Below are 24,101 nucleotides of genomic sequence, written 5' to 3'. Positions count from 1 at the left end.
GCCTGCACATAGGCATAGCCTCTCCCATTATCAACATCCCCCTCCAGAGTGGTATACTTGTTACAACTAATGAACATACACTGACACATCATGATCACCCAGAGTCTATAGTTTCTATTAGGGTTCACTCTTGGTGCCATAAATTCTATGTAGCGCCACCTTTTATTCTTAAATGTTTCCTAGTTTACACAGTGAATTAATATACCCTATATCTAAGGCAAAGATATTGCCCATCAAACTCAAATATCAGGGAGAAGAAAAAGTAGCTTTAGAGGCTTGTTTCTAATCCCAGATCAGCTAACCGTGAACCATATAACCATGGCCAAGTCACTTAATCTCCTCATTTTCCTTTTCTTCATCTGCTGGTGATAGTTTTGAGAATTTAAAAGGTAGTGTAAACAAACTGATCTTATCTTTGTAGTGACTGTGTGTGTAAGCATTTCATAAATTCTAAAGTGACACACAAATAATATTGTTGCTGAGAGCTCCTTAAGGTCAGGGCCATGGCTTAGTCATCTGTGTATGTGACACATGCTAACAATTCCATATATATTTGTTGACTTAAAATATGAACATACATTTGCATGTATATTTTTTATTGTTTTCTGAAAGGCTGATACCATAGCGATCATTTATTTAAGTGAACCTAAATATCTTTTATGTGCTATGTGTGTTTGCAGTTTAATTAATAAGATAAGTCTTTGCCTTTAATGGAATTATTAGAGCACCATTTTTTTCACTGTAGTTATAGTCAGTTCACAGTGTACCTATGGATTTTATTTTAACTCATTTATTATGTACAACAGACTTCTAAAAAGCTATGAAAATTAACCTTTAACTAGGTCATTTAATTATTACCAAAACCTAATGAATAATTAGCCTCATCTTTAAGGTAAAGAAAATAAAACTCATAAAGTTGAATAACTTGCCTATTATAAACTAAATGACAGAATCAGGATCTTTTGACTTCCAATTTAGTGTTCTTCACATTATACCACAGTTCTTTTTGAAGTGTATTGTTGGAAAGAGTGGAGCTGTTAACAATATGTTTGTTACATTTTTAAACCTGTGTTCAGACAGCTATCATTGTTTGAATTAAGAATTAAAGTTCCGTATGTGGAATGTAAAAAAACAAACTGAACTTACAGACAACCAATAGATGGTTGCCAGAAGCAGGAGTGTGGGGATGGGCAAAATGGGTAAAGGGGGGGCGTGTCAAAAGGTACAAACTTTCAATTATGAAATATATAAGAAATAGGGATGTAATCTACAGCATGGTGACTATAGTTAATAATACTGTGTTGCATATTAGAAAGTTGCTCAGAGAGTAGAACTTAAAAGTTCTCGTTATAAGAAAAAAAAATTTATTTTTTTTTTAAAATAATTTCCTTTTTTTTTTTTTAATATATCTTTATTGAATTTAGAGAGAGGAAAGGAGAGGGAGAGAGAGAGATAGAAACATCAATGATGAGAGAGTCATTGATTGAGCCCACAACCCGGGCATGTGCCCTGGCCAGGAATTGAATCCCGATCGCCTGGATCCTAGGTCGACGCTCAACCACTGAGCCACGCCCGGCCGGGCGAAAAAAAAATTTTTCATGTGTGTGCTGTGATGGATATTAACTAGACTTTATGTGGTAATCATTTTATAATATATACATATATTGAATTCATTATGTTGTACATCGGAAACTTATGTTACAGGTCAGTTTAAAAAAAGAATTGAAATTCTTCTTGTCTTAGAAAAATTGGGCCTTTGTGATTCTTACTTGCATTTGGACATTTAAGCTAGGTCACTTAATGATAGACATTCTTAACTAAGGAGATGAAACAGTTTCATGGGGAAAAAAGTTTATGATAAAAATATAAATAAACCAAGTATTTATTCAGTGAACTATCTTAATACAGGCATATAATTTTTGCTTTCTTTTACAAAATTTCTTAAAGATAGAGATTCCAAATCAAAAAGAGGTAAGAAAAGAAAGAGAAGCGAAGGGAGAGAGAGCAGAAGGAATATCCAGACATGTCCTTTGTTGTATAACAAATTACATTTGTTTCTCAGAATTTTTTTAAATTTGTATTTGAACTCTAAATGTTTACTTTCATTTTTCTTTTCATCTTTCCAACTAATTTAAGGTCTTATGTTTTTCAAAAAGGAGCATTAGTTTTCTCATTGAAAGCCTAAAATCATAACATTCTATTGTTTGAATATTTTTATATTTCTGCACAATTCCCAATGCCTTCTCCACTTCTGCTAGGTTTGTATGAATCAAGTCTATTGCTACTGCCCCTTAAAAGAGTCTATACTATTCAATCCACCCTCCATCCTAGAAACCTCTTGAGAGAAAGCCCCTGTTTTTCTCTTGTTCTGCCTTCCTTTGTCCAAAAGAAGTAATTACTTTAGGAATTCTCCTTATTTTTTTTATTTATCAAACAAAAACTTACTGAGCTCTCAAAATGTACCAGAAATGTCAACTCCAGGCATCAAGTGGTGGAAAAGTCGACATAATCTCTGTTCTAGTGGTTTATGATCTTGTGTTTATAAATGCTATGGAGAGAAATAAAGAAAATTAAGAGGAAAAGGAGTGTTTAAGAGTTTCTGTGTTGTTGATGATTGGCCAGTGAAAAGGTGGGAAGAGCAATCTGGTAAAAGGAACAACTCTCTTGCACAGGTCCTAAATCAGGAGCATATATCATGAAACTATATGTACAGAATACACATCCGCACACAATAACTGTGGTGGTGTAAGCAAGAAGAAGAGTGGTGGGAAGTAAGGTTATATCATGTAGGGCCATAAAAGCCATGGTTAAGATTTTGAGAAGATCAGTATTGGGAAATTTGCTTATTTAAAAGGGTCTTGTTGTTTTGTAATATATGTAGCAAATATATTTCTTCTGTAACTGTTGTGAAAACTTTTAATAAAAAGCACTGTTGTCAGGTTTTTCCACTTATATTGATAAAATAGCTGTGTATAAAATTAGTAACATTGTGCGGTGTTTCTTAAATGTTTGCAGATATACATATATGTGGTCCAATTGAAGTAACATTTTTAAAATGGTTTTGAAATTTATTTGGCAGAGAGAAGCCCATCTGGAAGTGCCTTTGGAAGTCAAGAAAATCTGAGGTGGAGAAAGGATATGACTCACTGGCGTCAAAACACTGAGAAGCTTGACAAGTAATATAACCTTCTACTTGATGTTACTGATAGGCTTGTTGAATTTCAAATGCAAGAGGAAAATTATTAATTTTAGTGTTTTTTATATATATGTTAGGGATTCAAATCTTAGAAGAAAAAGTTGTATTTAATTTTTAAATTGAAGAATTAAAAAGATTTGGGGGAAGAATTTTTAATGTGGTTAAAGCAAAGCAAAATGTTACATATTTTAAATGTACCATTTTCCCCAGCAACACCATCTTGGAAAATTGCATTCTGAAACTATTTTAGAATATATTTTGGATGTCACACTGAACTGAATATTTCAGAGATTACAAAAAACTAGAAAACTAATCTTTGTCCTCTTGGAGCTTAAAATATAATTAAAGTCGTCAAAACACTTTGGGTCTTCTGATTCTAGCATAGAGGCAAGCTAGGTACACTGACTGATCCTAATGCACAAAACAACTGAAAAGGCACTACCATGAGTCCAGGAGCCTAAAGGACTGCACTTTTCAGTGTAAAGAAAACTAGAAATAAACTCTCCTCACTGCCTAGGCAACTGCAGTAAAATTGCTTTGTTTGAAACTTGGCAGTAAATCAAGGGGCTAAATATTTTCTCTTGACAATTTGTAATTACAAGTTAGCCCTCAAGTAGCTTGACTGGTCAGAAAAACTTTAGAATATGGTTGCCAGTTCATTCAGGTTTGCCTAGTACTCTTAATTTTATCACTAAATGTTTCATATCCCAGGGAACCCCTCAGTCCTATCCTAAAACAAACCAAGATGATTGGTCACTCCGTCTGAAACCATCTGCAGCCCAAGTGTTAGAGGATTCTTACAAATAAACTTCCAGAAATATTAGTTCACAGACAGTGAAATCATAAAACAGGAAACAAGGCCCTATGCAAGCCAATAGAGAAACATAACAGCAGCCCGGCCGGGCGTGGCGCAGCGGTTGAGCGTCGACCTAGGATCCAGCTGATCGGGGTTCGATTTCTGGTCAGGGCACATGCCTGGGTTGCAGGCTTGATCAGTGACTCTCTCATCATTGATGTTTCTGTCTCCTTTCCTCTTTCTGAAATCAATAAAGATATATTAAAAAAAAAAAAGAGAGAGAGAGAGAGAGAAACAAGACAGCAGACTCAGTACCATATAGATGAGAGTTTAGAATTATCAAAACTTGTCTTACTCTCTTTAGGCTGCTCTAACAAAATGCCACATGCTGGGTCACTTATAAACAACAGAAATTTATTTCTCACAGTTTTGGGAGCTGGGAAGTTCAAGATCATGGCACCGCAGATTTGGTGTCTGAAGGCCCTCTTCCAGGTTATGGACCTCTCTCTCTCTGTCCTTATATATGGTGGAAGAGCAAACAAACTCCTTGGGCCTCTTATAAAAGCACTGATCCTATTCACAAGGCCTCTGCCCTCATGTTCTTTCCTCACCTCCTGATACCATTACCTTGGGCATTAGATTTTCAACATGAGGACTAAGCAGGGACACAGACAGTTAGACCATAGCAGATACTGAGTATAATATAAATGTGCTAACATTTTTAAGCTTTGAGTGTTCACTTTCCTCTCTTCTTTGTCTGCCCAAGTCCATTTCTTTGATTATTTTTCCACATGTGTTGTGGAAATCACAAAGCACTCAGATACTATACTATCTGTATGTTGCTTTATTTCTGCATTTGTATAATGTGTTCTTTCTGCTTATCTTGTTGTGTTCTAAGGAAGCCTTTTTTTTAGTGTTTTCCTGATTCTTTTTGTTTAAACCATCTTACTATTATCATGTTTCTCCACATAAATCTTGCTGGATTTTAAGTTTGAACAATGTATTATTTTCTTTTTCAATTTAATTCTAACTATGCTTATTTTCTCGTTTAATTTGTAAAATGTAAAGTCATGAACTGTTCTCTTTAGTGGTAGTAATAAAGATTCAGAGACTCAAACATCTAAGAACTTCAGAGATTTAGCATTTAATATGTCCTTGCACTTCCACTTTGATTTGTGTGGTTTTGTCTATTTAGATGTAATATATAGTTTCTATACATGCATTGCAACTAAAATACATGTCAACTTTACTCATAAATCATCTGTAGTTTTTCTTAATTTTTTTATTTTTATTAAATAATACTTTTGTAAATATAGGATATTCAAGTAAATGACTTGATTGGCATCAAGGTATTTTGTTTCTAATGAATGATTCCATCCAGAGTCTCATTGAAGAGTTAAATTGTTTAATGCATCAAAATTTTAAAATTTTGGGAAATTGTGAAACTAGGGGGGAAGAGTACTTTTATCCTTGAACATTTTGAATGTTGCTACATGAAGCAGCTCTAAATGCAAGCCCACATAGCACCACCTAGTGTCTATGCCATTCAGAATAAAAGATTGTTTTCTGTGTTTGCTGTATCTCTGGAAGCTAAGTATTTCTGCTTTTAGTGGCACTGTAGGACTGTAATAGGGTGAGAAAATATGTATGAGCGTGGTTGACAAAATGTAGGATAAAACAAAACATTAATATGTAAAATATTGTCTTTTCCCTTATTCTCTTATAATTTCTCATTAACGCAAATATTGAAAAATGGTTTCAAGTTTCTGTGAATCTTTTAAGTATTTTTTGAATTGTGGATCTATTGGTTTTTCTTTAAGATAAATATAATTTTTTATACTATTTTGCATAAGGTCAAGAGCAGAGATTGAACATGAAGCACTGATTGATGGAAATTTGGCTACTGAAGCAAACTTAATCATTTTGGATACACTAGAGATTGTTGTCCAGGTAAGAACACAAAGAAGAGGAATTCAAAGTATAGATTTGGTAAATTGAGGTTGGGGGAAAAGTATTTATGGAGTCATAAGTTACATTTAAATATCAGTAGTTCCTAAAAGTTATGCCTTTCTTCCCCACCCCCCATTTAAATCCTGCCCATTCTGTTTTCCCCTTTTCTTCTCTTACCCAAATCCTGGTAAACTCCTTTTTTTTTTTTTTTGAAGTCCTCCCAGATCTTTTAAATACCTGTTTGTTTATACATATTCTGTCTTCCTAACCAAATTGCAAGTACATCTTTATTTTATTTATCTATCTTGCAGACAGTTTCTGTAACAGAATCCAAAGAGAGCATCCTTGGTGGGGTGCTGAAAGTGCTACTACATAGTATGGCCTGTAACCAAAGTGCAGTTTATCTACAGCACTGTTTCGCTACACAGAGGGCCCTGGTTTCAAAGGTAGGTTAGTTTTGTACTGGCAGTCTTGTCAGATTTTATTAACATTGTCTAAGATCATTTGACATGTTCAGTGGTTAATATATTTATAGAGTTTTCATAAAAACCCAAGACCCTTGATTCTTTTTTGTCTCTCTTCTACTGCTTGCCTTTTAGAATTCTTATTTGGATCACCTTTAACCAGTTTCTGGCTTAAAAAATTGGAGTTTTGATGTGGAGAAGGGCCTGAAATTAATAGCTGATTTTACATTTGGGTCTTTTCTTGTTTTCTGTTCTTCTTGTTCTGTCAGTTCCTTATTAACTTGATTTATCAAGTTATAAGTAGTGTATAAGTAGTTCAGTCCATTGAAATTAACTTATCCTATGGTGAACGAAAAAGGAAATACATTTATTTGTTCAACTACTTCAAATACTTATTTCCTACCTTGGTTTTCTCCCAGAAATATGTATATTCTTAAATCTTAAAGGTAGCTTACTTCATCTTCGTCATCTTATAAGATGGAATATAGAGCTATTGATGAAACTTAACCAGTGGAAATAACTCATATTACTATTTTGTGATAATAAAAATACGAAGAGTTTATGCACATTATCTAATATAAGATAGCCATACAGCCCCATGTAGATAATATTAATATTATTAGTCTCATTTTATGGATGAGAAAACGTGTCCAAGGTCACACTGCTACTAGCCTAGCCAATAAGTAGCATAGTTGGTATTCAAACCCAGTCTGTCTGGCTCTCGTCCACATTATTAAGCATTAGCAAATATTGTCCCTTAACCATTCTTTTAATTCTTGGCTATGCTAACATATCTCTAGTTCAGGCTGCATAAATTCAGTGTTGGTATTTTTTTTTTACAGTTCCCTGAACTCCTGTTTGAGGAAGAGACAGAGCAGTGTGCTGATTTATGCCTCCGGCTTCTCCGACACTGTAGCAGTAGCATCAGTACAATACGGTCACATGCTAGTGCCTCCCTTTACCTACTGATGAGACAGAATTTTGAAATAGGGAATGTAAGTATTTTGTCTCTGGATTTTATATCTGGATTCATAATGAAATATAACTCCTGCAGCTATTTATTAAGTGGATTTTGAGGGAAGCATGGAATTATTTTGTATATTTTGAGCCTAATCATAGACTATCTTGATATTTCTCATTCTCTGGATATCTTATAAAAATTCAAATCTGTAATTTTGCTTCCTGTATTAAAAATAACACATATAGTAGTAGACTTAGAATATACATGTATGTTGAGCTATTACAAATTTTAATTATTATCGTTAAGTAAAATTAAATTAATAAAGAAAATTAAAGATTTAAATATCTTGGCTTGATATTTTTTTAAAGTATGTTTTTACTGATTTCAGAGAAAGGAAGGGAGAGGGAGAGAAAGATAGAAACATCAATGACGAGTGCTCGCTTTGGCAGCATATATGCTAAAATTGGAACGATACAGAGACGATTAGCATCGCCCTGTGCAAGGATAACGTGCAAATTTGTGAAGCATTCCTTTTTTTTTTTTAATTAAAAATAAAAGAAACGTCAATGATGAGAAAGTGTCATTGATCAGCTGCCTCTTGCACACCCCCTACTGGGGATCGAGCCTGCAACCCAGGCACATGCCCTGACCAGGAATTGAATAATTTTATTTCTTTATTTTTAAAATATATCTATTGATTTCAGAGAGAGGAAGGGAGAGGGAGAGAGAGAGATAGAAACATCAGTGATGAGAGTCATTGATCAGCTGCCTCCTGTATGCCCTCTACTGGGGACTGAGCCCACAACCCGGGCATGTGCCCTGACCGGGAATCAAACATCGATCTCCCGGATCATAGGTCGATGCTCAACCTCTGAGCCACGCCGGCTGGGCTTGGCTTGATATTTTATGATTATATGCCAGGCTTTGAGGAATTCCATTTAAGTTTTTATTTGATAATATATTCATGTGTTGTTTTTTTTGTTTTAGTTTTCTTGAGTCAAATGTTTAATTCACTTATATTTACTCACGTAAGTACTTAAGAACTAAATTGTAGAATTTTCCTTTGAGCACTGCTTTTGGTATCTTACCGGTTCTGATATGTAGTATTTTTAATATTCTTATTTTGTAGTTACTTTGTAATTTCAGTTTACATTTCCTTTTTAACCCAAAGAGTTGATAGTTCTTTTTATTTTAAAGGGTTTTTAAAAATGTCTTTTTAAATATATATAGTGATTTTAGAGAGGGGGGGAAGGAGAAAGAGAAACATCAATTTGTTGTTCCACTTATTTATGCATTCATTGGTTGGTTCTCATATGTGCCCTTACCGGGGATCGAACCCGAAACCTAGGTGTATTGGGACAACACTCTAACCAACTGAGCTTCCCAGCCAGGGCTTGTTTTAAAGTTTTGATGTTAGTTTTATTGCAGTGTGATCATACATTGTATGTCTCTTTTGTACCATGGATATGTGCATTTGTGTTTGTACATACAGTGTTTTTATAAATGTTACGCAAACATTTAAAAGGAAGGGATATTCTTTATTTTTAGAGCATTGAGTTAAACAAACAAATATGCCTTATTAATTACATTATTCTGTTTCTTTCTTATAGAACTTTGCCAGGGTTAAAATGCAGGTAACTATGTCACTGTCTTCCTTGGTGGGTACATCTCAAAATTTTAATGAAGAATTCTTAAGACGTTCTCTGAAGACTATATTGACATATGCTGAAGAAGATCTGGAATTGAGAGAAACAACATTTCCTGATCAGGTTAGAAATGCTACTTTCTAGATCACTAATTGAAACAGGATTGTGAAAATAGGCACTTTTCCAAATTGTTAAATCAAACTTTGTTTTTTACGGGAGGAACTCATGATGATTTTTTTTTCAATAAGCTACTCTTCCTTCTCAGATTGGTTAGTAAAAAGTGTTTAACTCTATGTATTTGTAACAAAAAGAACAGTAGACTTAGGCAGTGTAAACAAACAAAAGGTTTTATGATGAAACATCATCTCCACTTATTTTTATTTTTTTAAAATTAATTAATTTTTAAAATTTATTTCCACTTATTTTATTGAAATAGTAATTTGCCTTAAAAACTAAAGTTTCTACAAACTACCTTTTGGAGAAATCAGAAACATAGAGAATTTTCTTTTGTGTTCTTTTTTGTATCTACTCTATCCCTCTATGTTATTTCTATTTACAGTTCTGTTTGTTTCCAGGTGAGAGAACTGAAAAAAAAAAAAAGTCTGCTGAGGCATTTGTATAAAGTTTAGTACCCTTAACCCACTATACCCCAGCATTCCCACCCTTAACTATATCAATATCAGTCCTTTGTTTTGAAACCTTCAGATACTCATCTGAAATATCTTCCATACTAATTTAGTAATTGTGAATGAATGGCAATTGAAGAATGTTTTTCATATAATTCTTTACTGCAGGTCCAAGATTTAGTTTTCAATCTCCATATGATCCTTTCTGATACTGTTAAAATGAAGGAACACCAGGAGGATCCTGAAATGTTGATCGACCTAATGTACAGGTAGCATTTGTTTGATTCAGTTATACCTTGTATATGGGCTTAAATTGGTAAGACACAGGAAATATTGGATAAAAAAATAAACACAAAATTTTAAGTCATTTTCTAATGGTAGATTGAAAAGTCAAAATGCACTTTTTCAAATCCCTTGTATCACTTCTTTTTTTTAAGTACTATGTGTAATTGTTCAGTGTATTTATTAATTATCAAAAACAAGAGGGTTATAAAAAATAATCGTTAACACATTTAACACCTTGGAGTCCTGGACCCTAGACTTCCTAGGAAGGCCCAAGACCCATATTTTAAATGTAAAAAAATCAGTCCTTTAGGAAGATAATACAGTGTATTAATGTTTATTATAACATTAATTTTCCTGACTTTGAATATGGTTATGCCTACAGAATAATATTTCTAGGGGCAGATTTTGAGAATTTTGTGATTCCTATATTATATGTTGAAAAATGTAAGTAAAACCTGAGGCTTTTTCTTTGCCACATTACCCTCTCTTTTCACAGTTTTGGAATTCTTTAAAGGCACGAATAAGACAGATACTTTCTTTAAAATGTAGATGATGCAATGAAACTATCTTTTCTAAATCTTTTTTTCCTTGAGTAAAACTTTATGTTTCCATAATGAGAACACATAAATTCTCCTAGTTTTTCCTTTACCAGTCGTTTTCTTTAATGGCCAGATCTTACTATGGCATGTCTTGATTTAGTGCCCTATCCCCCAAAAATATTACCCATTCTGTGGGCCCACAACTATTTTCTCTAAGCGTACACAAGGACATTTCCATACCACTCAAAAACGTGTCTTCGTAGGTTGTGTTAGGTAACAGAAACTTTAGTATGTAAACACTGAACAAGCAGTCTAAACTCCCTTTCCGCCCGGCCAGGTGTGGCTCAGCGGTTGAGCGTCGACCTAGGTTCCAGGGCAATCGGGGTTCGATTCCCAGTCAGGGCACATGCCTGGGTTGCAGGCTCGATCCCCATTCGGGGGTTTGCAGGAGGCAGCTGATCAGTGACTCTCTCATCATTGATGTTTCTGTCTCTCTCTCCCTCTTCTTTCCTCTCTCTGAAATCAATAAAGATATATTTTAAAAATAAAATAAAATAAATAAACTCCCTTTCCACTTGGGAAGCAAATGCTAATTGGGAATAATTTCTGTTCTCATTAGAATTGCCAAGGGCTACCAGACCTCTCCGGACCTGCGACTGACCTGGTTGCAGAACATGGCTGGCAAACACTCAGAGCGCAGCAATCACGCTGAGGCTGCACAGTGCCTGGTCCACTCAGCAGCACTGGTTGCTGAATACTTGAGTATGCTGGAGGACCGCAAATATCTTCCTGTGGGGTGTGTGACATTTCAGGTAGGAATCTGCCAGATTTACATTAAATCAAGGTATGTCTGTTTTGGGTTTTAACTTTTCTTGCTGGTGTTTAGATTAATTCATCTTGTAAGGAAAGCATAAAGATGAGAAGTATGCTTCATAAGATGGATTGACATTTCACTGTCATTGTTGTTAATGTTTTTAAACAGTACTTCTTGTTAAATCTCTCCACATGTTCTTACCTTTGCATTATCAGGGCTGCGTAGGTTTATTCTCTTTGCCTAGACTGCTATGGACTTTACGGATCTATGGGATACACTCAAAATACTGAGAATCAGCCTGGTTGGTGTGGCTCAGAGGTTGAGTATCGACCTATGAACCAGGAGGTCACAGTTTGATTCCTGGTCATGGCACATGCCTGGCTTGTAGGCTCGATCCCCTGGGGGGGGCGGTGCAGGAAGCAGCTGATCAATGACTCTCTCATCATTGATGTTTCTATTTCTCTCTCTCTCCCTCTCCCTTCCTCTCTCTGAAATCAATAAAGACATACTTAAAAAAAAACAAAAACTGAGAATCAGAATTCAGTAGAAACTGTTACTTGGCTTTTACTTAATACACCAGATAAACCAGCATTCTCCATTCCCTCTGTAAAATATGCCAATGCCATGACTCAGAGGTGGTAGTTTACTCTCTAGTAGGGTTACGTACCTCTGGCTCACTAGTTGAATTCTTTTCTTACAAAGAGTCAGTTATGAGTGAGTCTTGAAAAAATTGACAGATGAGTGTATTTCTACTGTAAATGTTCAGGTTAAAATAAAATACTTAAGTTATATATGTATCATTTCTTTTTTAAAACTAATGGCTGATCCTAATCTTATGGGGTAAAGGACTTTTATTATACCTGAGTTTTTTCACTAACTCAGTGTATTACGTTGGGCAAGTCAGAGACCAGTTTTTGTACCTTAATTTCCCTCATAGGAAGTTTTGACAAGATCAATTAAATTAAAAACTATTTAAGTCTCCTTAGATGTCCTATGTCGTATCACTATTTTCCTTAGCCCATGATTTTTAAAATTTTCTTTCTCAACTTTTTATTGATGGAAAAGTTTTCTAGCAATGGTGGTTCATTTTATTGTCATCTTCAAAATTACAAAAAGTTTTGGAGATTTGTCTTTTATCTGTGCATTGACTACCCTTTTTTTAATCTAAGCTGGTAACTGTATTTCATCTTAAATTACTTCTTCATATACATCTTTTATGCTAAGAAATTAATCCATTTCACTAACCTTTTCAATTTTTTTTCTTCCTAGAATATTTCATCTAATGTTTTAGAAGAGTCTGCAGTCTCAGATGATGTGGTATCTCCAGATGAAGAAGGTATCTGCTCTGGAAAGTACTTTACTGAGTCAGGACTTGTGGGATTGCTGGAACAAGCAGCTGCATCTTTCTCGATGGTAGATGATTCTTGTTCATTCTCTTTCCCCAGTTACGCACCTCTGAATTGTTAGTGATGTGTATATTTCTCTGCTTGTGACCCTGCTTTTCCTTTACAATAGTTTTCTCTAAGTACCTTAAGAACTATCTAGGAACAGATTTTCTTCATAGGTTCATCATTGCTTACTCCTTTGCATCTTAATAATCTGTCGCTTCTAGTGTTTTTCATTTGCTTGTTTATGGACCAACTCTTAATCTACAACAGATTTTTTTGTTTACAAAACTTTTACCACCAAACATTTTCTAAAACCTTAAAATTTTATGAAAAACAGAACAGAGCAAAATAAAATCTACATGATTTAATTTAAGTTCCTGTTTGGGTGGACTGGCATGGCTCTAGATACAGAGCTTGTTTATTGGATGAAAGGGAGAATCTTATTTTGAGTGTGTTGGGCATTGCCCTGGTACTCGGGAAAGTTATGGTCTCTCATCCCATTGGTTGCCCTGTTAGGTAGGTATTCGGGGCCTGGGGTATACTTATCAGGGAATTTCATGAACTACATCCTAGATCCCTGTCTGACCTACTGTACCATGCTTTAACCCCAATCCTCTCCCCATCCATATGTGAAAAATTGAAGTAGTCATGTGGATCCAAGATGGATGTTTATCAGAGAAGAGAGAGATAGCTAGCTGAGTCCCTTTCTTGAACCATGGTGATAGGGTCACCTACTTTCTGTGGCTTTTCTGTCCCAGCACCAAGGTTTAGGAGACAGTGAGGTTCAATTCATGTTAGCATGAGACGGTAGCTCGAGGTAATATGCAATGCTGTCCTCCTTCCCCATTGTACTACTATAGAAAAATGATATTTCTTCTCTTGGCCCTAACCCTACCTTGCAATATATTGGTTAAGGGTATTGATTTAGAAGACATACAGCCAGAATTCAAATCCTAGCTCTGCCACCTTAGTCATTAAATCACTTCAGGCACTACTCAACCTATTGGTGCCTTACTTTTCTTACCCATTAATTGCATCTAATAATAGTGCCTACTTCATAGGAATGTTGTTAAGATTAAAGGAGTTAATATATGTAATGTGGCTCCAGGTAAGTAATAGTGTGTTTGTCATTATCCTCCTCTTCATCATCATTGGCATTTAGAACCAGCTCACTTAAATGTGGTGATTCTTAGCCAGGCAGAAGTGGCACAGTTGATTGGAGCATTGTCCTGTGCACCGAAAGGTTCCCGGTTCGATTCCTGGTCAGGTTACATACCTGGGTTGCAGGTTTGATCCCCTGTTGGCACGTACAGAAGGCAACACATCAATGTTTCTCTCGCTCCCTCTCCCGTCCTCTCTCTAAGCATGTCCTTGGGTGAGGATTAAAAAATAATAATAATTCAAAATAAATAAGTATAATGATTCTTAGACTCTAAGAATGTTAGGTGTTGGTCCACTTTGAAATTTTTTGTCTTTGAGAATCTTGATTGTCCTGGTTTCCGTGGATCTCTGCTCCTTGAGTTTCAGTATAATTGATCTGAACTAGCAGGGGAAAAAGGCCTTTTGCTATTAATGGAATATTTTAATAAGTATACACTCTGTGTTAATGTGTATGTATGTTTGTAATTTTAATAATTCTCAGTAGTGAATTTAGATTGTGGTACAGTGGCCTATATTACAGAATTTCTTTTGCAATAAACAGCATGTAATTATGAATTCCATTCTTTTTCAATCAATCTATTTAATCTTAAATAATTACTGAGGCATTTTAGTTACACAAAATATAGTTCACTGTTACAGTTACATGATTGCTTAAACATACTCCTGTGAACTAACTAGAAAATATAAAACCATATGTTTATTTCATCATTCATTCTGAGTATAACCAGAGCAACCCTTGGCCAACCGCTGGCCAACTAGCTACTAGAGGAATAAAATCTGATGACTCAGGACCTTCTCGTGTCTTGTTATAAATCAGTTACTTTTCCATAGGAGACTTCCAATAAGATTTCCTGTGCCAATTTAATATTTTGGAAAAGTTAAATAATTTTAGTTTTGTTGGAGGCCACAGGTTATCTGATAGCTGTGTATATGTGACCAATGTAATAATTGGGTTTCTGCAAAAGTTTATGTGCATATATAAGTACACACACACACACACACACATTTACCTTAGTGAAGTAATTACTGGGTACATAGAAGCAGAATGTCCAATTCAAATTATATAGAAATATAAATATGCAGTGGGGGGGGGCAGATGCAGGGTGAAGGGGATCATTTGGGGGAGACATCCGTAATACTTTCAACAATAAAGATAAACTTAGAAAAATAAATATTAATATGCATATGTATGTTAAATGCACACACACATACATACATGTATATCTGTCTAGGGGAGACAACACATTGTGCAAAATTCTTCTATTAAGCTTTGGTAAAATTAAAAATTAGTACTGTTTGTTTTTATGTCTATTGGAAAAGCAGGTATTGTTTTAGCAGAAATATTAAAAGAAAGCAGTATCTTATAATGTTATTCTTACAGGCTGGTATGTATGAAGCAGTTAACGAAGTTTACAAAGTACTTATTCCTATTCATGAAGCTAATCGGGATGCAAAGAAACTGTCCACAATTCATGGTAAACTTCAAGAAGCATTCGGCAAAATTGTTCATCAGGTAATGATTGCAATTTCTAGCTTCAGTATAAATGGAGAAAACTGTCTAAAAGCATTAGTGGTGCATTGTACTGATGTCAAACTAGATCCCATGGAATGTCCATTTTAATCAGGTTACAAATGAACAGTGTCAAAATGATGGTTCAGGACCAAAGCAAGGCTCATTAACAAAAAAATGAATTTACCTCAAGTAGAGTAAGATCATCATAAGCTTCCCACATAGCTTGCTTTCTTCTTCACTTTTTTTGAATTATTACTAGTTGCCAGTTTTTTTTTAAATTGTGAGTTCTTTTCTGTTTCACAGTGCGTTATAATTATGAATCTGATTTTTAAGTTGATTTCTATTCCTTTGCTGCCAAAAATGTTATTATATTTAAGTTAATACTTTATTAAATGATAGGAAAGTTTAACAAGCCCCTAATATTTTGTGATTTCACTGGACTTAACTGTTTTTCCTAGATGTTTCCATTCAGTCATTCTTTGATATATTTCTAATATGAAAGTAATGGATAAAATGGTTGTCTTATGTTTATTCAGTTATAATAGTATGACTTCAGTACTTGTTTATAGTTTATGGAATCCACATATTATCACAAAATTTAGATTCCAAATAAACTTGGTTTAAAAATGAATCAGACTATTAGCAGTTGACGCCCCTGAAACTAAACCCTTGGCTCCGTTTAAATACCCTGCAGTGCCCGTTGAGCCGCCTCCACTCCACTCCCTTTCCTGCGCTGCCCCTGCTGGCCTCTGCTCCCGCCGCCCTCTAAGAAGGAAGTGGGATGTGGAATGTCCGCTTCTGTGTTCAGTGCTATTCTTTATTCTCTGTCAGCCTGACTTCCTCTTTCTTGCCATGGACTAAGCTGTTCTAGTTGAATTGATATAATCTAAAAATGTTAACAGTCTTAAAATAGGGCTGCTATACTGTTACGCCAGAATTTTATTATCATCTATTAAAATACTGAAATTGCAAAAGATTTACTAGGATTCATGAACATAACAGGTGGGTCTTTTTTTATAATCAGTTATACATATACTGTCAAAGGAACCTCACTCATCTCAGCTTCTAGAACTGTAAACTGCAAATTATACAGGTCAAGTCTGGAACATCTAGAGCTAGTAGATTCCAAGAAAATTCTATCCATTTTTACCAAAGGCGTTTGAGAAAAATTGAAATTTCTATTAAAATTTACCCCGGGTAGTTCAGTGAAGTGCATACAGCTAAGTTTAGTTAGACATCTAATTTAGACACTCAAATGGAACAAGTAGTAGGCTTTCTTTCCCCAACATGGGTACTTTCCCTTTTAAAGTTTTTAAAAGGTGAAATTTTAGCTCTTAGATTTTGAACAAGCAATTTGTAAAGGTATCAGAGGTCTTAAAAGTGAACGAATATGGGGTTTAAAAATATCCTAGTGTCTTCTATTCTTGGAGAAGAATTTATGGTATACGGTGCCTTTATACTACTGAGCTTCCTTTGGCCTTTTTTTGTTCTTTTTAAACAATTTTTTTTATGACCTGCCCTCTTTTACTTTTTATTATACAGAGTACTGGCTGGGAGGTAGGTAATGTTTTAGTTAGTTAAAGACACTAATAGATTGATTTGATCAGATTTCTTATGCCAATGCTTTGCCCACATGTGCTAGCTGTGGGCATTCTGTTGCTATCTGCTATCAACTGAATTCATTAACCAAAGAAATTCTGTTAAAATACTGTAAGTTGTTTTTTTAATTTCTTATTAAGAGGTGTAGGCAGTGCATGGAAATCCATACTACACTAATGAGGTTCTTTGGTAAATGAGCCACTTTGTCATCACTTTAGTTTGTTTTTATCCCTTGAAGCATTTTCTTTCATCAACATTTACACACAGATTTCTTTTTTTAACCATATTGTTTCACCTCATTTTACAGAGGTCGATTTATGTGTTATTGCTCAGAGGTGTAAATAGAAAATACTGTATTTCATCTGATCTAAGATGCCATCATTTGTAAGACATCCCATTAATTTATATGCATTTAAGAAAGAAAAGAGAAACCTGTGTATTAAATCACAACATCTATCAGTTGCAAGATGAATGCCAACTACAGAGATGTTAAAATGTAGGCCCAAAAAAAGTGTGCATCTTAGAATTGATGAAAGAATGTGTTCATTGGATCTTGAGTCACTTCCCCTGAGTAGAAGCACTCCTGAGGAAAGAAATTCACTTTTGTCATTTAAATTTTGTTGAGGGGAGGGATAAAGAAATTGAGAGAACTTGAATTTGACCTCATATTCTGACAGTGTTTGATAATTAGTGTTTAATGAAAACTGTGCTTCCTTTTACGCAGTAAGTGGTTTGCCTCATGAGTTATATATAGATCAACTCTTACCTGAAAATGCCAGGAAGAAACTGATTGCCATTGTTTTAAATTTCCTGTAAAGGAAAGAATTCTCTAAAATGTGTTCTAATTTATTTTGATGAGGTAAAGCAGAGTATTTTAATACATGAGATTTATTTAAAGCTAGGTGTATTTGTGAAGTTGTCTGCTTTGCCCTCTCACTTTGTATAGTCCATTTCATGTTGACTAAGCTTAGGCTTTCTGTTTGGTTTTGTATTGCAGTCCTTGTCTTGGGACCCAAATAGAAAACCTTAGGAATAAATGTTACTACTGCATTTTTTTCCATTTCTGAATTGGTTCCCACCTTTTTCTTTTGTACTTTTGCATCTACCTTAATTCTCCAGATGAAATGTGTATGACCTTATTAATACCTAGTATAGAATCCTTCATTCTGTGGCTCAATTAAGACATATATAAAGAGAATGGCCATGGGTATCTATGAATGATAAAGTTCCTTATGGATTTCCTGTCATGAAATGGAATTAGCTGAAAAGTAAACATAAAAGAAGATATATGGAAACCTCTGAGCAGTTTATTACTAGTCTGCTTGATGCTAAATCGACCCCTGAAAGGTATAATTTTCACTGGTTATGATATTAATATCATTCTGTCATCATGTTTATTGCATGGTAAAAGTCGCACAGACTTTATCTTCTTGTTTTTATCTTGTCACTACCTTTCACTGGATCTTTAGCTTTGTAGCTTCTAAAATTGTTGCACGCTTGTTTTTTGCTTTTTCCTTGTGAAACTTAAATGGATGCTTGCATTTTTTAAAAAATGTGTTTGCTACCATTTGCTGCTTATTTGTTTTGAAATTTCCCTAATTAAAATGCCTTCTGTTTTCTCTTCTCTCTTGCCCCTGGTTGCTGACCCTACTCCCTACTTTTACTATTGTCTATTGTGGTAAGTTCCTATCTTGTGAATATTTTTCTTTTTGACTCGAAAAACTTCAGTAATTTCATTTTTTCTAAAAAACTATGTTTTCTAGCTAATTTCCTAGTATTCTCAAAGAACTCTCATTGGGTTGAAATTCAGTAAAGATAATTTATACATTGTAGAATGACTCTGACTTAGAGGAAAAGCCTTCTACATTTTATACTAGCAATGTGTTTCATTTTTCATTATGCTCCTTGATTTGGTATAAATTGTTTGAGTTGGCAAAGCTTTTGGGGGATGTGTGTGCGCGTTTGTGTGTGTATGTAAATGATTAACTCTAAAACTTGACACTTAGCAAAATCACAAACCCTTCATGAATCATGGTAGCTGTTAAACTGCTGGCCAGTTTCAGTACTTCGATCGCTATTTATTGTTCACTTTCCCCAAGTCCATTTTTTAAAATAATAGGAAATATAATGTGCTTTAATCATTTATTATTGCATTTTAAATTATTTTTATAAAGAAGAAATGTCGAATTTCTGTTCGGAAATTTTTATAACTGTCTCATATTTTGTGTGTGTGTTTCATTTTTAAAAGGTACATTTATATCTTTATGAAATAGTGATCAATTTGTATTCCAAAATAGACAATTTGTATTCATAGTAGAGAGTGTTGTAAGATACAGGGAGAAAAGTACCAAGTAATTACTCAAGGGAATTCTCAAAAATTCTCAAGGAAAACATCAGGGAAGTGTAAGATGGTATATATACTTATGTCCTAGTGTTTGTATACCAGTATAGAGTATGGGGAGTATATGGCTTAATCAAGAACTTGGACTAAGGTGTCAAATATATTGGGATTTAACTCGCAGCTCCACTACTGTATGGTCTCCAAGTGTGACCTCAGGCAAGTTATTTTTCCGTATCCTCAGATAAGGGGGAAAGGATGGTTCCTTATTCAGAGCTTGATGAGAATTGACATAATGCGGAAAGTGGACAGCCAATGTCTAGCACACACTAAGTACTCAAAAAATGTTGGAGATTATTATTTTTGTTGTTACTATATTTGTGATTATCATCATTATTATTACTATTACTTGAAATATTTACACAATTTGGTTAATAAAATCTAAGAGGTGTTATGTTCCCAAGTTGAGATCTGTGACTAAATAAACTGATAAAAGTGTTTTCTCTCTCTTTTTTAAGTATGTTACTTTTGCCCGGCCAGGCGTGGCTCAGCGGTTGAGCGTCGACCTAGGATCCAGGCGATCCAGGTTCGATTCCCGGTCAGGGCACATGCCCGGGTTGCGGGCTTGATCAATGACTCTCTCATCATTGATGTTTCTCTCTCTCCCTCTCCTTTCCTCTCTCTGAAATCAATAAAGATATATTTAAAAAAAAAAAAAAAAAGAGTTCCTTTTAAGTATGTTACTTTTTTTTAAAAAAAATTTTAATCTTGAATTTTAGAGAGAGAAGAAGGGAGAGGGAGAGAGAGAGAGAGAGAGAGAGACATCAATGTGAAAGCAGAGCATCGATCAGCTGCCTCCTGCACGCCCCCCACTGGGGATAGAGCCCGAAACTCGGGCATGTGCCCTGACCAGGAATCGAACCGGCAACCTTTTGGGTGCATGTGACGACACTCAACCAAGTGAGGCACACAGGCCAGCGCTGCGTGTTCTCTTTAAAAGGAATAGATCTAACAGGAGGGAAGGGGATGGCCACCGTGGAATACTGGTATGCTGCTTGAAGGACGCACGCTAGACAACAGTTGGGTGAGGACAGAAGTTAGAGAAGCAATGTCATTGTGGAAATATAACCAGCCCAACAGAATGTTCCTTATGAAACACAGATTTTAAGAACTTGAACAGATTTAATAGATTTGTCACAAGACATTTCAACCATTAGAAACATGGATAGATGAGTAGGTGGATTTCCTTGTCTGGAATAGTTTCATCACCCATAAGAGTGTGGAATCAGTGATAGAACTGCCGCTGAGGAAGAGTAAGCTGAAGTGGGGGTGTGATGGGAAGTTCAAAAAGTTCCTAACAGTAGAGGAAGATAATGTTAGGAAATCATAGGCTAGATGATAGGAAAGTGTTGTTTTTTTTAAAAAAATTCAAAGGAAAACATATCATTCTGTGGTCCACCCTCTGAAGAGGAAGTAAAGATGAAGTGATGTTTTTCCTGAAGATGAAGCTGTGTGTTAATGCTTTCATGAGCCTGATAGGTCAGTGGTTTGACACTAGAGAACTCTAAGTAGAAAATAAATTTACTTAGACTCAACTTTCCATCCTCTGCTGCTCCTACATTTTTTACTCTCTTGAGGAACCAAATCTTATTTTTATATTCCATTTACTGATGAATAGTGGCTAACACATCATAAGCACTCAGTGTCTTTCCTTGAACTGCGTGTTAGTATGGAAAGTAAATAAAGAGTCTAAATGGTTGCTCATAGTTCAATTTTAAGGTGCAATAATAAAACTCAAATCCAGACCCAGGGAGGCAGTTAGCCTCACCGATCAGGTCAGATCATAGCAGTATTGTGTCTGTTTCTGAGGTACCACACTTAAAAAGGTGGCACTGAAAAACAAATAAAATGCACACAGGATAGTAACTATTCTCCTATGAAGATGATTGAGAACTGGAAAGTTTAACTAAAGGAAATAAATTGTAAAAGCTGTCTTTAAATAGTTAAAAGGCCGCAGTATTGAAGATTTGAAATAGTGTTTTAAATTGGAAACCTCAGAAGAGTACAGCCAGAATAACAATATTTTAATATTTGTAGGAATATTTGTGTATATGATATTTTTGAAAAATAACGATCACAAATCATTAGTTTCCTCAAATAGTTTTTTATTTTCCATGCAGTGCTTTCTTCATTCCTTGATTATGTCAAAATTTGCTATTATTATATCGTTCCATTGTCATATTGATGGTTTTAATCAGAATTTTGGCTGAATACATTTACTCTATCTAGAAAGATTTCCTTTGCGATAGAGATCAGTTAATTTTTATGTATGTTAAATTTTGAAATAAAATAACTTGTGAAAAAATTTTAAGTTAGAAACCTCAAGTTTCTTTAGCTCCAAAGACTTTTTTTAAAAAAAACTTTAATTCTTCTGGACAAAAATGGGGTATTTTTGGTCACTATCTTTTTTATTTTTTGTATTATAAAACTGGTGAGTTAAAGATCAGAATTTCCCATTTTGCTTGGTTATCTGACATTTGTGACTTATTTTGCATGCCCCTTTGCCTTTTCAGTAAGAACTCAGTATAGGAAAAATAAGTATAGAACCGATTAGACTAAAATACTTACATGTGCCTGTGTATGTAGGAGCCACCACAAAATCCTTCTGAAGTATCTTTGTATCTAAATTGAAAGACTTGCATAGAAAGCTTCCACTATTTTACCTTTATTGAAGGAATTTGTTGCCAAATGCCCTATGTAAAAGTGACTCTAGTGTACTTCATACTTGAAACAAGTGGGTGGTTTGAGGACTGTAGAATAACCGGCTCCTCTCAGTTTTTCCCCTTTTATTTTTCAGTCTCACATTTTCCCTTTCTATTCCACTTTTAGTTACTCATCCAAATAAAAATATCTTTATCAGCACAGGGATACTGATTGTAAATTTTTGCTTTACTGCTTCTGGATGGTCTTTACATTTACTGATTATCTGCTCTATACCAGGTGCTATATTTGGCTCCTAACTTTTATGATCTAACTTAATATATGTAAAGAGATTATATGAGGCTATTTAAAAATGTTAGTGTTTTTATGTAGTGTATGCTGTAATTTCAGGACAGTTAAGACACACTTCATGTTATGCCAAGTATCTTTTCTTGCAATAAGGAAAATAAGTGAATTTATTTCAAGTATATGGACTTAAAACATAAACCATTGTGAAGTAGTCACTTGGTACAAACCTTAAAAAGCGTATACCATATGTGATATATTTACTTGGTGAAAGCCCAATTACGTAATGTTATTTGTTGGAAATAATGAAAAAGGAAAGATTATTTGCTTTGTTTTTTACCTTCATTTGAGAAATAATAAAATATTGTAATTTTGAATTAAAACATTTTGCAATGTTTTGGGAATTTTATACTACAGTGATCTAAACATAATGTGAAAAACAAAATATGTTGTATTAAAGTTTCTTTATTTTCCTAAACCTAGGATGGTAAGCGGATGTTTGGCACTTATTTTCGTGTTGGTTTTTATGGAACCAAGTTCGGGGATTTGGATGAACAGGAATTTGTTTACAAGGAGCCTGCAATAACCAAACTTGCAGAGATATCTCACAGATTGGAGGTGAATGCTGTGGTGGTTCATAAAATGTCATCTTTAATTTGTAGTGATAGACTTTCAGATCAAGATCGAATCATTTAACAATCCAGATCCTGCCAAATGAGCTGTCCTTTAGAGTACAAGGAATTTTGATAAGGACAATAATACTCTTTCAAATCTTTTATGACAACAATAAAACAATATTATTAACTTTATTTTGAGACACTATTTTCACACATATTTTAAAAACCCTTGTACCCTTCAGAATTATTATAATTTATGGAGAAATGTATAGTATTATCCACATTTTGTTTTTTAAAAAAGCATAAGGAAGTAAGTAGCATCTAATTATGGAATTAGAACTCCAAGAAATTTCTGACCCAAGAGCTTTATCTCTGGCTTAAGTGATTTCCAGTGAGATTTATTTATTTATTTATTTATTTATTTATTTATTTATTTATTTATTTATTTATTTATTTATTTATTTATTTAATGTATCTTTATTGATTTCAGAGAGAGGAAGGGAAAGGGAGAGAGAGAGAGAGAAACATCAGTGATGAGAGAGTCATCGTTGATCGGCTGCCTCCCGCATATCCCCAACTGGGGATTGAGCACCTGCATGTGCCCTCATCAGGAATCGAACCACAATCTCCTGGATCCTAGGGTCGACACTCAACCGCTGAGCCACGCCTGGCCAGGCCAGTGAGATATTTTTAGAATGTTAAAGACTGAAATCATACCTTGAAAGCACTTCCTAGGATCCCTTAACTTTTATAGTTTCTTAATTTTCACCATAAATGATTATTTTTCATACTTATAAGGCTAGTCAATCTTCTAGTCAATCTTTTCTGCTGTAGTTATCCTTTCCAGCCTTTCTCTATTCTTGTCACTTAAAGTGTGGTTCAGGGACCAGAAGCGTTGGCTTCACCTAGGAGAGAATCTCAGGCCCTATTCCCTGACTTTCTGAATCAAAATCTGCATTTTAACAAGATCCCAGGTGATTTGTATTCACATAAGAGTTTGAGAAGCACTGCCCTTAGGCTTGTTTTTATTCTCAACTGATGTTAATTTCTTGAATATTTTATTCTTATTGGTGACTTGACTGAGCTCTACTTCCATAGATTGGCTTAAACTGTGACTTTTTATTTTTCAAGAAATTAAGTAAATCTGGGGAAATATTGAGGCAGTATTTCTCAAACTTAATCATAAAAAATATCTTTGGGGA

General features: G+C 34.6%; 1 protein-coding gene across 7 annotated transcripts in view; it reads left to right on the top strand.

Moving 5' to 3' along the window:
• Positions 1-24,101, top strand: part of DOCK7 (dedicator of cytokinesis 7) — a 149,871-nt gene that overhangs the window by 116,799 nt on the left and 8,971 nt on the right. For 4 of the 7 annotated variants that reach the window (XM_081146127.1, XM_081146128.1, XM_081146126.1 and 1 more), the window contains 11 exons: positions 3,080-3,176; positions 5,846-5,942; positions 6,254-6,388; positions 7,249-7,401; positions 8,978-9,136; positions 9,808-9,908; positions 11,083-11,275; positions 12,547-12,690; positions 15,208-15,339; positions 16,882-16,896; positions 22,775-22,900. In XM_081146127.1, coding sequence (XP_081002253.1) covers positions 3,080-3,176; positions 5,846-5,942; positions 6,254-6,388; positions 7,249-7,401; positions 8,978-9,136; positions 9,808-9,908; positions 11,083-11,275; positions 12,547-12,690; positions 15,208-15,339; positions 16,882-16,896; positions 22,775-22,900 — 1,352 coding nt within the window. Of the gene's footprint in view, positions 1-3,079; positions 3,177-5,845; positions 5,943-6,253; positions 6,389-7,248; positions 7,402-8,977; positions 9,137-9,807; positions 9,909-11,082; positions 11,276-12,546; positions 12,691-15,207; positions 15,340-16,881; positions 16,897-22,765; positions 22,901-24,101 lie in introns of all 7 variants that reach the window. The other 3 variants (XM_081146123.1, XM_081146129.1, XM_081146124.1) reach the window with 2 other exon arrangements.

Source organism: Miniopterus schreibersii (genome assembly GCF_964146895.1).
Source record: "Miniopterus schreibersii genome assembly, chromosome: 8".
NCBI classification, from domain to species: Eukaryota; Metazoa; Chordata; class Mammalia; order Chiroptera; family Miniopteridae; genus Miniopterus; species Miniopterus schreibersii.
This window is presented reverse-complemented; position numbering and strand designations above follow the sequence as displayed.